Source organism: Dipodomys merriami, unplaced genomic scaffold (genome assembly GCF_024711535.1).
Source record: "Dipodomys merriami isolate MVZ:Mamm:240054 unplaced genomic scaffold, mDipMer1.0.p SCAF_48, whole genome shotgun sequence".
NCBI classification, from domain to species: domain Eukaryota; kingdom Metazoa; phylum Chordata; class Mammalia; order Rodentia; family Heteromyidae; genus Dipodomys; species Dipodomys merriami.
Genome location: NW_027206046.1, coordinates 9,107,501 through 9,119,870, shown reverse-complemented (window position 1 = coordinate 9,119,870; position 12,370 = coordinate 9,107,501). Strand labels below are relative to the sequence as shown.

The following is a 12,370-nucleotide window of genomic DNA, read 5'->3' as shown; positions in this document are numbered from 1 at the left end:
AGAACATGTTATAAAACAGCAAGAATTTAATTTTGACTCTTATAAACTATACTTGGAAATATTGTATATTCTAGAACAGGAAGGCAGACTAGGACTCTACTATCCATAGCTTAGAGTCCATATCTTCAGGTTATCAGTATAATAGTAACAAAGTAACTTTACAAACAAAATAAATTTAATGTTTATCTCAAAATGGTTTAGGAATTAGGAAACAGAGCAAGATATTCCATTGATCTGCACAGTACTAAACTGTAACACAGCTTACACTGCCACCTAGTGGTAGCACACAGAACTATATTTTACCACATTTGGCCAGCGTCAGTTTGCTTCACGGAATTTACTCATTGTCTTATATGTCTTTCTGAACTCTTCACCAAGCAGGTCGAGATCCTCCTCTTTTTTAAATACTCCCTACAAGAAAAATGCTTTTAAGTGCCAGAACATTTTTCTAAATGCGTTTTAACATGTTCATAAAGTTAACATGCAATCTATTCAATAGGAAACATTGGCTAATTTCCCAAAAATTACGACTTGCTACAGGTATATGGCATTCTCTCAGGCTGACCGAGTTTCCTAAATGACCAGCTCCAGGGTAGAAATGTGTCATAGGGATTGGTGTTCTTCTGCTTGGAGCTTCAGTTGCCTGGAAGGAAATGCAACGTACCTCTGGCCCTCCGTTAGGATAGCTCTGCACGTGCTGGGGCAAGGGGAAGAAAGAGGCTGCACTTGGCTATGTTCCTCACTCCACGCTTGGTGTGATACATTTCAAACACCTGTAATCCTAGCTACTCAGGAGGCTGAGACAGCCTGGACAGGAAAGTCTGTGAGACTCTTATCTCCAATAAGCCACTAGAAAACCCGAGTGGTGCTGTGGCTCAAGTGGTAGAGCGCTTGCCTTGAGCTGAAAAGCGCAGGGACAACGCCCAGGCCCAGAGTTCAAGCACCATGACTGACCAAAAAAAAAAAGCCTGCTTTTTCTTTCTCATACAGTATATGGCAAAAGACTCTTTCAAACAAAATCTAGTATTTACCTTGCAGCCTAAAGGACTTAATGGATAATCAAGGTCATTTGGGGCCACTGGGACCTAAAGGCTCAAGGTCATTTGGGGACTTGAAGTTTGTTAAGTCCTTCTTTTTCTTCCCAGTTATTTCCTCCACAAAAACACTGGAGCACAAGGAAACTCTCAGACCTATTTTAATCTACCAATCACACATGGATCTTATTGTTAGTACATTGCTTTGTATTATACGTAACCATAAGACTAAGGTCCTGTGGCCAGGCAATAAATACTCATAATACTCCAGTAATAGAAATCCAAAATACAAACTTGATTCTACATTTTTGTACTTTATGCTAATTTTATTTAAGTGTCTGGATGTTTGGTGATATGTGAAACACATTTTTATTTATTTATTCTGTTGGTCTTGGGGCCTGGGCACTGTCCCTGAGCTCTTTTACCCAAGGCTAGTGCTCTTTGAGCCACAGCGCCATTTCTGGTTTTCTGGTAGTTAATAGGAGACTTTCCTGCCCAGGCTGAATTTGAACCCACTCCTCAGATCTCAGGCTCCTGAGTAGCTAGGATTTATGGGCATGAGCCACCAGTGCCCGGTGTGAAACTCATTTTAAATAATCACAGTGGGTCTCAAGTCTATATGAGATGTCACTCTTCTGGAGGTTTTTTTTTTTTTTTTTTTTGTCGGTCGTGGGGCTTGAACTCTGGGCCTGGGCGCTGTCTCTCAGCTCTTCAGCTCAAGGCAAGCTCTCTACCACTTGAGCTACAGCGCCACTTCCGGTTTTCTGGTGGTTTATTGGAGATAGGAGTCTCACGGTCTCTCCTGCCCGGGCTGGCTTTGAACCGCGATCCTCAGATCTCAGCCTCCTGAGTAGCTAGGATTACAGGCGTGAGCCACCAGCGCCCGGCTTGTTTTTTTTTTTTTTTTGTTTTTTAAACAACTGAGGCTATCTACTAGCACCTAGTTACTCCCGAGCACTTCTCACCTATACCCAGCCCTGGCGTCACTGATCAACGCTTCCACAGAGCACTGCAAATGCTCTAGCGTGGTGTGTTTTAGGTCTCCTGTGCTGACAGGAAGAGGAGGAGAACCTCCCCAGTACAAGTACGTAGCTCCCATGTACCTCTTGGTGTCACAAGCAGCTCCATTTGGGAGATGTTTATTTAAAGGGACCCAGGGCTCAACACCTGATGAGGATTTGCCCTGCTGCTTGCTGCTGCAGACAGGGCCACCAGCAGGTGACATCCTTGTCCTCAGTGGCCACGTTTACTTCTGTGCTAGTGGTCCCAAAGACTGCACCTCTAGCTGACTCACTGACCTTAGGGAGATAGCCCAGTAACTTGGCAGCGTGCTCTTGGAGAAGTTTCAGCCTTTCTTCTTCAATGATGGTGTTGATGTAGCCTTGCTGCTTCTGCTGCAGCTGCCACTCCTCCAGTTCACGTTGCTGCACGAGAAACGCATGCACTAGTTGTCACGAGCTCCACTGGCTGCTCGTCAAGTTTTACAAAAGGAAAGATGCTAAAGAGTTGATGGTTCAAAATATACTAGTGTTTATCTCATACATTGTGTTCCATGTAAATACATTTTACATCCATATATAAAAGAAGGTGAAAGTTACAACAATAGTTGTTATGGGTGAAATGTTTTGTTTTTTGAGGTGCGAGGGCCTTGTGCATGCTAACAAGCACATCCAAACCCTTATGACTGAACTTCTATGAAGGCAACTGTATAATTTTAGGAAAGCGTCTTCGTATTGAAGAAGTATTCAAAGGAGTGAGTGCCTAATAAATTCATGAAGCATGTATGGAATGCTCACCATATGCCAGGTGCTACAGTTCTCAGTGTAACCAGAAGAAAAGAATCAAAGAGGGAAGAGCCATTAAATAGTCTCACACAAGCAAACGTTCTAGCATGAGAACTCAAATTTCTCAGAAAAGATTCTCAACACTTGTAGCTAACCTTGTCAAAACTATGCCATAAACTGCAAATGTCAGGACTTAGCCTAAGGTTTTAGGACTTAGAGGGACTTGGGAAATGATATCCAAACAAGCTTGTTAGACAGCCAACCCCTCCAAGTTGTTGGAAAAACAAATAGATGCAACAGCCATCTCCAGTGCCCCTTAAAAGCAGAGCTCTCATGTGAGTATTTTTGTTGACCATAGAATTAGATGGGTTGGACAACGAGAGAAGTGTTGCCCACGGAGAAAAACACTCACCACCAGTTCTTGAATCAAGGGTTAAGTTCCTCCTGGTCATCTCTAAGAGGAAGCAAGGTAACAAAATCTACCATGAAATTGTTCTACCTCACCTATTTTTTGAGAGCACAATTCTAAGGCTTCCACAGGCATGAATCTCATATGGTGTCTTCCGGGAGTGTTTTCGGGTACCTTTCATGATGTCTTTACTTCTCTCTGCTGCTTAAAACATGAGGCTGAGGAGAGCTGCCCCCACCAGGGTCATGGTGAAAAGCTAGACAGGGCTTGCAATGCTGAACACTGGGGAGTGCGGCCTCCACTCCAGCCTCAAACCTCCTATCTTCACCTAGACTGTCATTCAAGAGAGCATGAGAGGGGCTGGGAAGGTGGCTCTGTGGTAGAGCGCTTGCCTTGCATGCTCAAGGCCCTGGGTTCGATTCCTCAGCACCACATAAGAAAAAAGCCGGAAGTGGCGCTGTGGCTCAAGTGGTAGAGTGCTAGCCTTGAGCTGAAGAGCTGAGGGACAGCGCCCAGGCCCAGAGTTCAGGCTCCACGACCGGACCCAAAAAAAAAAAAAAAAAAAAGAGAGCATGAGACCACCGAAGCCACGGCTGACTTGATCCTCGCCTTCCAACCACACCTAACCCTAACTGGCTCATCACTCCTTATAAAAGGATCAAAGAAGAAAGTTTCCTAACTTTGTAAGAAAAGCAAAGGCAATAGATTTTTGCCCAATGATGCAGAGTCTTCCAGTGAGTCACAATATAGGATTTCCCTTCTTAGGACATAGTAAAACTGTTTTATCAAGAAAATTATCCGGACTTAGTGTAAATGCTATTTGGGACAGATGCTCCAGAGCTCTGATGGTAGGAAATGATCCTCTGGTGGTTTTCAGAATATTTTTGTCTGCAAATGTTTAGAGGAAGACAGAATTGTGGGTAGGTACTTAGAACTATCTCTGAACTGTAAAAAGCAGTGTTCAAGTCTAGGAGGACTGGACAGGGTGAGGATGAGCTGTGTCACTACAGAGGTCTCTCCTCGTCCTGGTTCCTGCCACGCACCAGGAGCTGAGGCCTATAATCCTAGCAACTCAGGAAGCTGAGATCTGAGGATCAAGGTTTGAAACCAGCCTAGGCAGAAAAACCCCTGGGAAACTCTTACCTGCAATTAACTACTAATATTACCCATTCATTAAAGATGGAAGGCATAGTAGTTCCTACTAGTCATAGCCTATGTCTTCTCCCTCCTCTGTGGAGGTGGAAGATAACCATGTCTCTCCTAGTCTGACGTGGAATGTTGAGTGAATGAACAGTGCAGCTGGCTGCTGTTCAAAGGGAACCACCCACCCCAACCTCTGACCTTGTTTGCAATGAACTGTTTGCGCCGCTCCTCAATCAGTTTCTCCACTGCCCGCTTGTGTTCCAGCTGCTTCATCCTCTGCTTCTGAACATTCATCAGTTCTATGCGGTCATCCTCGGCGAGCTTCGCTAGCATGGCTTTTCTGAAGCTCTCCTCTTCCTCTTTTGCGGCTTGTAGTACAAGTTCTCTCAGTGCCATTTGGTCTTCAAAATCTTGCTTCAACTCTTTTTGCTTTCTCAGTTTATCTTCGGCTTCCTCCTAAGCAAAAAAGTTACCATTTCCTTGCATTGCATTTCTAAGGGAAGAGTAGGAGAGGCTGGGTGTGGTAGTACATGCCTATAATCTTGGCTAAGGGAGGAAGACTTTGGGTTTCAGGCCAGCTTCAGCTATCTACTGAGCTCAAGGCCAGCATAGTTTATAAGGTAAGACCTTATGTTAGCAAACGAGAGGTTTCTATATTCAGTGTGCAACTTCATCACTGCCCCCAGCTCCTTTCTAATCTCACTTCACCTCTTTCCAGCCTTGTAGCTATAGAGCATTTAATTTTTCCATCACTTGATTTTATTTCACATGTGTGTACATGCCTGATCTCCTGAAAACAAACTTCCAGGGGACATACTTTTTTTTTCTTTTTTAGTACTGGGTTCACAGTAATTTACATTTATTTCTGTGCTGATACCGGGGCTTGAACTCAGGGACTGAGTGCTGTCCCTGAGCTTTTTGCTCAAAGATACTGCTCTACCACCTGGGCTATAGTTCCATTTCCAGCTTTTTTGGTGGTTAATTGGAGATAAGACTTTCAAGGGTTTTCCTGCCCGAACTGACTTTGAACCTCAACCCTCAGATTTTAGCCTCCTGAGCAGCTAGCATTACAGGGTGAGCCGCCAGAGTCTGGCTCAAACTTACATCCTTGTCTTGGTGCTCATCCCCCAATCTCTGAAACTTACTTTGAGCTTCCTCGTACACATCTCGGCCCACTCTTCCTGGTATAGCTCTTGACGCACTTGTTCCAAATCGTCATGTTGCTGCAACATTTCTTCCAATTTTTGAGCTGCCTATTAAAAAAAAATTATAGAGCTCAAATTATAGAGATATTTCAGAATTTCAAAGCTCCTACAAAAATGGTTATAGTTTGTGTATGTGTATGTGTGTGTGAGTGAGAGAGAGAGAAAGAGGGGGAGAGGTGGAGAGAGAGAGAGACAGAGACAGATGCAGAGACAGAGAGTGTCCTGGGGCTTGAACATTAGCTTCTTTTGCTCAAGGCTGGCACTCTACCACTTTTGAGCCACAGCTCCAATTTTGCCTTTTTGCTTATTAAATGGAGAGTCTTATGGACTTCCCTGCCTGGGCTGGTTTTAAACCACAATCCTCAAATGTTAGCCTGAGTAGCTAGGATTACAGGCAGAGCTGGTTATCTTAATACCTGTTTCTGAAGATGTTGCCTTTTCTTCTCATACTCCTGAATTTTTGCAATTCGTTCTTTTTCTCTCTGCTGTTGTATCTCAACAAACTCTATGATTTTTTTGTTTTCTTCTTCCATCTCCTCACGTTTCTTATTTTTCCAGAGAGTCTGCTCTTTCTGAAACTCTTCAATATACTTACGGGTTGCATTCATTTTTTCTAACTTGTGTTGCTTTTCCCTTAAAAAAATAATAGGGGTTATAGTTTCACAGTTAATACAAATAATAAAGTAGAAAAATAAATTTCAACAAATACTGGGGGAAAAACATCTTTCCAATCAATAGTCTAGTCATTTATTAATGCAATTCTCATTTTGAATAAGTACTATGTGCTGCTACACATCATGTGATCCCTGGGTTTTCTCTGGGAAAATCCTACAGATCTCTAACCTGCTGAAGTTTTCAGCCTCTCATTACGGAAAAGACTAAAGACCACAACCTCGTGACATTTCAAGTGTCCCAAGGGAAATTCATAGACAATCTGTCCTCCAGCCTGTAATATGGTTCACCTTTAGTAAAGCCAAGTCAGTCACTCAACAGCACTTGCCAATTATCACGTGGGATGAAGAGGAGGAGCTGGGCTCTGTGCATGTGCACGGCCTGCATGCAGCACACCTGCCACGCACTAACCTTTACAGCACACCCAAGACCAAGGTCAAGGCAGGAACTTACAGCTCATCTTCTTCACAGATCTTCCTCATGATCTCATCAATCATGAGTTTTTCCTTCAGCAACTGCTCATAATCGGCTTGCTTTTTCCTTTCCTGTTCTTCTAGCTGCTTCTCCAGCTCAAACTGGTACTGAGCCTTTTCTTTGTTCCGTCTGTCCTCAGCGGCACTCTCTTCCGCCAGTGCCCGCTCATATTCCTCCTTCATGGTTCTCCCTATTTCGGCATCACGTTTCTGATATTTAAGCAAAAGACATTTTTCCATTTGCAAATTTGAGCACAATGTGACACTGTTTTACATTTTGCATCTGAAGAGATCAGAGTCTGTGACAGGACAAAAATGCTTTCCTCTGGCTATGAGATCAAATGTTGGGTCTGGAAGGGATGAGCAAGAAATCGGACCCTTGGAGCTGTGCTGTAATCCAAAACTTTGAGGGCGTCATACTGGGAAGGGAGATCGAGTCTAAGTTCAAGTTAATTAGTAACATTGGAATTCTGGTAGTTTACAACTTAAAGTCAATCCTAGCTACTCAGGAGGCCGAGATCTGAGGACTGCAGTTTAAAGCCAGTGCAGGCAGGCAAGTCCATCAGACTCTTTATCCCCAACTAATCAACAAAAAGCTGGAAACTGGAGCTGTGGTTAAGCGGTCAAGCACCGGCCTTGAGTGTAAAAGCTAAGAGACAGCACCCAGACTCCAGGTTCAAGCTCCAGGACTGGCACACAAAATTTAAAATGTAAAAATCTTAACATTCTAAAATAACATTATCATGCTAATTATTACACTATATTGGTGTGGGGCCCTGGAGGCTTTGACAGTCAGGTGAATGTGGTTCATAGCAGTCACTGATGGTGTGTGATAAAGATCTAAAAATCTCAAGATCAAAAAAGGAAGCTACAAGAATAAAAAAAAGACTGAAATCGCATTACCATTTCCTCATATTTCATGGCGTCCCTCTCCACAATCTGGGCTGCTCTTTCTTTATTCATATAAGCCGCTTTTAATTTCATCTCCAATTCTCTGAGCTCAAGACTGAGGGAAAAATATGAATGTAAAATTGATGGTAAGAGAATGAAGCCTCCTAGAAAGTTGACCATAATTTTTATTTTCTCAAAGACAGTATATAACCAGTATCATAAGAGAAGGAAGTTCATTATGTTTCATGGGTTTAAGCTGTATATGCTTGAGGATTGGTCTTTTTTTTTGGCCAATTCTGGGGCTTGAACTCTGGGCCTGGCTGCTGTCCCCGAGCTCAAGGCGGGCACTCTTCCACAGCACAATTTCTGGCTTTTTTGAGTGTTTTATTGGAGATAAAAGTCTCATGGACTTTCCTGGTTGGTCTAACTTTGAACCGCGATCCTGAGATCTCAGCCTCCTAAGTACCAGGATTATAAGTGTGAGCCACTGGTGGCCAGCTGTTCCTAGTTCTTATTTTTACATCCTCAGATGTTTTACTCTTGAAATATAAATCTCAGTCACCTAGTCTACAATGCTAGAGCAGAAAGCTCAGCTAGGGGCTCACACCTGCAATTCTGGCTCCTCAAGAAGCTGTGACCTGAAGAATACAACTTCAAAGTCAACAGAAAAGTCTTTGAGATGTCATCTCCAAAATAACCATCTAAAAGCTAGACTGGAAGCATAGTTCAAGTGGTAGAATGCCAGCTGAGCAAGCAAGGCAAATGAGCACTGACACTCAATGAATTAGACAAAGACATGAGAAAATATTTTTTTTCATCCTCAGAGGGTAAAAAGCCAGGAGTGATAGCAAACCATGATTGGAGAATGGAATCCAAAGAGACAGCCTGAGACAATATACAGATACTGAGGGTAATTTTAATTTCTTAAAATAGGGACTAATAATCCCTTAAACAATCGAGCTCGTTTATTTGTTAAACAAATAAATAACTACTGAGGCTCAGAAGGGTTCCTGACTATTCCATAGAAGTGCTATACAATTCCGATAAAATGCAAGAGATGTCAAGGTAAACTGCCAGTATGTTCAACCGCACAAATACAGGACAGACATTCTGTTGGCACTAAGTTTCTATCAACAGTGTGACATGGCTCTCCAGCACAGCATTAGGAAATCGACTTTAGGATTCTACAAGTCTATTTTGTAATAAAAGGTCAATTCAAATTTATGCTTAGAGGACAGACAGTCTGATGTTTTGTTTTCACTGTAAATGTTTATACTTTATCTTCCATGAATGCAATTTGTTTCCTCAAATTAAAACTTTTGGATGGACTTAGGTGCGAGTGGCTGACATCTGTAATCCTAGCTAGTCAGGAGTCTGAGATCTGAGGATTGTATTTTAAACCCGGCCCAGGGAGACACATCTGTGACATTCTATCTCCATGTGACCAGCAAAAATGCTAGGTGGGAGGCATGGCTCCAGTGCTAGAGCACTAGCCATGAACAAGAAAGCTGAGAACCCAAGGCTCCAAGTTCAAGCCCTGGTATGGCACAAAAATAAGGAAAAGAATAAAGAAGCCCATGAAAGTTTCACAGTAAGTACAAGGCAAGCAGAATTAACAGAAACCAAGATACCTGTTCTCTCTCACTTGCTGCCGCATTTTCTCATCCTTCAAGCTCTCATGTTTCAGTTTTGCCAGTTCCTGAGCCAGTTTCTCTTCTTGTTTAAGCTGCAGTTCCCGTATCCTCCTGTTTTCTTCTGCCTGAATAAAAATGAGAAGTGTTTGTCCTCTAACATCAAATGAAAATGCATCCCAGCTAACACCTCAATCTCAGCCTTGGGAGGCTATCTACATATACCATGCTTAGGTTATTCTGACCTGCAGAAACTGCTGGAGGTTCACACCTGTAATCCTAGCTACTTAGGAGGCTGATATCTGAGGATTACAGTTCAAAGCCAGCCTGGGCAAGGAAGTCTGTACGACTCTTAGCTCTAATAAGCCACCAGAAAACTACAAGTGGCACTGTGGCTCAAACTGGTAAAGAGCTAGCCCTTAGCAAAAGAGCTCAGAGACAGCACCCAGGCTGACTCTGGATATAAGCCCATGTCAATGTTTGGCAGGATCTGTTAGAATGAAGGAGCCACGCTGTCCCACGGAACTCTGTGATCAACACTGGTGTCCCTGAAAGTAGAGCAACCACTTGTACCCCATGCACCTCCAGAAGGGAGCCAAGGCATGGGCAGAATCATCTGTAAGATGTTCTTGCAGAAAAGACCTGCAACTGAATCCAATCATGTCTTAGAACTAATTTCCCTTTAAAGGAAATATAAAGGAAAAAGGCACAAATAAAAGGACCCACAAGGAAGCAAATAGGAAAAGACAGATTGTGGGATATTGTGTAAAACAACTAGCCTAATTTATTTCAACAAGTTATAAACATGTAGTATAGCAAAGCGTGAAGGCAGGGCTATTTTTGCTTTAGAGAGCCTTACCAGTAAACAAGTATGCTGTGTGAACCTTGCTAGGTTCTGAAGCAGATTTTGTTTTGGCAAGATGGTGACATTATGGCATTCCACGGAAGGAAATATTGCCCCCCCTTTTTTCTCTTTTGTCAATCCTGGGGGCTTGACTCAAGGCCTGAGCACTGTCTCTGAGCTTTTTTGTGCCACTTCCAACATCCATATTTTGTTAGATGAATAATCAAGTATACACTCAAGTATGTATGGAATACTGTTATATCTGGAATTTTCTCTTTTTTAATTTCATTTTTTTATCTTTAAGTAGTTACACAAAGTGGTTGCTATTCAACAAAGTTATAAATGAATACAATAAATTCTGAATGTCACCCCTTTCATCATGGAACTGTCTTTTAAAATTAAAGACCATAAGATTAAAAAAAAAAAAAAAAAAGGAAAAGCCAGGCACTGGTGGCTCACGCCTATAATCCTAGCATACCAGGAGGCTGAGAGGTTCAAAGCTAGCCCGAGCAGGAACGACGTGAGACTTTTTTTTGGGGGGGGGGCCCAGTTGTGGGCCTGAACTCTGGGCCTGGGCGCTGTCCCTCGGCTCTTCAGCTCAAGGCTAGCACTCTACCACTTGAGCCACAATGCCACTTTTTGCTTATGTGGTGCTGAGGAATCGAACCCAGGGCCTCATGCATGCAAGGCAAGAGCTCTACCACTGAGCCACCTTCCCAGCCCTCTGTGAGATTCTTTTTTGTTGTTGTTGTTGGTTGTGGGGCTTGAACTTTGGGCCTGGGTGCTATCCTCAGCTCTTCAGCTCAAGGTAAGTACTCTACCACTTGAGCCACAGCTCCAGTTCTGGTTTTCTGAGGGGTTTACTGGAGATAAGAGTCTCATGGCACATATATGGTATATAACATGTGAGCACCGTTATATATTACAGACTGTGATAGACAATTTGCTCCAGGAAAGTTAGAATGAACTTGTGACTTTAAATGAGCATCATTATTCCACAATACTGTGAATTTCCGGAAATTAAGTAATCACTTAATCACAATCAAAAAAAAAAAAAAAAAAAAAAGAACCTCGGGGAAGGGAGGGAGGGAGGGGATGGTAGGGGGAAAACAATGGAGGGGGTAACAATGTTCAAGAGGAAGTGTACTCATTACCTCACTCATGTAACTGTAACCCTCTGTATAGTATCTTTACAATAAAAAAAATTAAAAAAAAAAAAAAAAAGAGTCTCATGGACTTTCCTGCCCAGGCTGGCTTTGAACCATGATCCTCAGATCTCGGCTTCCTGAGTAGCTAGGATTACAGGCATGAGCCTCCAGCACCCAGCTTGTGAGACTCTTTTTTTTTTTTTTTGGGTTGGTCGTGGGGCTTGAACTCTGGGCTTGGGCACTGTCCCTCAGCTCTTCTGCTCAAGGCAAGCGCTCTACAGCTTGAGCCACATCACCACTTCCGGTTTTCAGAGTGTTTTATTGGAGATAAGAGTTTCACAGACTTTCCTGCCCGGGCTGGCTTTGAACTGTGATCCTCAGATCTCAGCCTCCTAAGTAGCTAGGATTACAGGAGTGAGCCACCGGTGCCCAGCTTGTGAGACTCACATCCAATTAATCACCAGAAAACAGAAATGGCTCTGTGACTCAAGTGGTAGAGCGCCAGCCTTGAGCTGAAGAGCTGAGAGACAGTGCCCAGGCCCAGGGTTCCAGCCCCACAACTGACAAATAAAAAATTATGTGTGATTCATAAAAAATAAGTTTTTATGTGAAGAAAGTATTCTTATATTTTGTATCTGAATATACTTGTACATCCAGCATTGTAGGATGGAGTGCTTTCAAGTGGTATTCATCCCTCTGTGTTCCTTAAATTCCTAGAGCTTAGGCATGACCTTTGAACTTTGAGCAAGCAGATCCTGAAGTGGTTTTTTTTTTTTTTTTTTGCTTTGATTAGGCCTATGCTTTCTTTCCCCAAGTTGATCTCCTCTCCAAAGAATTTTTTTTTTTTTTTGGGGGGGGGGTCGGTCGTTGGGCTTGAACTCTGGGCCTGGGCGCTGTCCCTCAGCTCTTCAGCTCAAGGCTCTACTACTTGAGCCACAGAGCCACTTCTGGCCTTTTCTGCTTATGTGGTGCTGAGGAATCGAACTTAGGGCTTACATGCATGCAAGGTAAGCACTCTACTACTGAGCCACCTTCCCAGCCCTTAATGTTTCCCTTTTAAACTATTTCAGGAGCTGTACACAAATACCTAGTGCTTGAATTCTCCAAGGCAATATTTCAAACATTTTTAAATGTGT

General features: G+C 43.0%; 1 protein-coding gene across 1 annotated transcript in view; it reads right to left on the bottom strand.

Moving 5' to 3' along the window:
- Window positions 1-153: 153 nt before the first annotated feature.
- Mns1 (meiosis specific nuclear structural 1) overlaps window positions 154-12,370 on the bottom strand; it is a 13,918-nt gene continuing 1,701 nt past the window's right edge. Inside the window, exons 3-10 of the mRNA XM_069995343.1 lie at window positions 9,243-9,370; window positions 7,624-7,726; window positions 6,701-6,930; window positions 5,992-6,208; window positions 5,516-5,623; window positions 4,569-4,826; window positions 2,333-2,458; window positions 154-411 (exon numbers count right to left, since the gene is read on the bottom strand). Of these exons, the coding sequence (XP_069851444.1) occupies window positions 319-411; window positions 2,333-2,458; window positions 4,569-4,826; window positions 5,516-5,623; window positions 5,992-6,208; window positions 6,701-6,930; window positions 7,624-7,726; window positions 9,243-9,370 (1,263 nt within the window). The 3' untranslated portion in view covers window positions 154-318. The remainder of the gene's footprint in view (window positions 412-2,332; window positions 2,459-4,568; window positions 4,827-5,515; window positions 5,624-5,991; window positions 6,209-6,700; window positions 6,931-7,623; window positions 7,727-9,242; window positions 9,371-12,370) is intronic.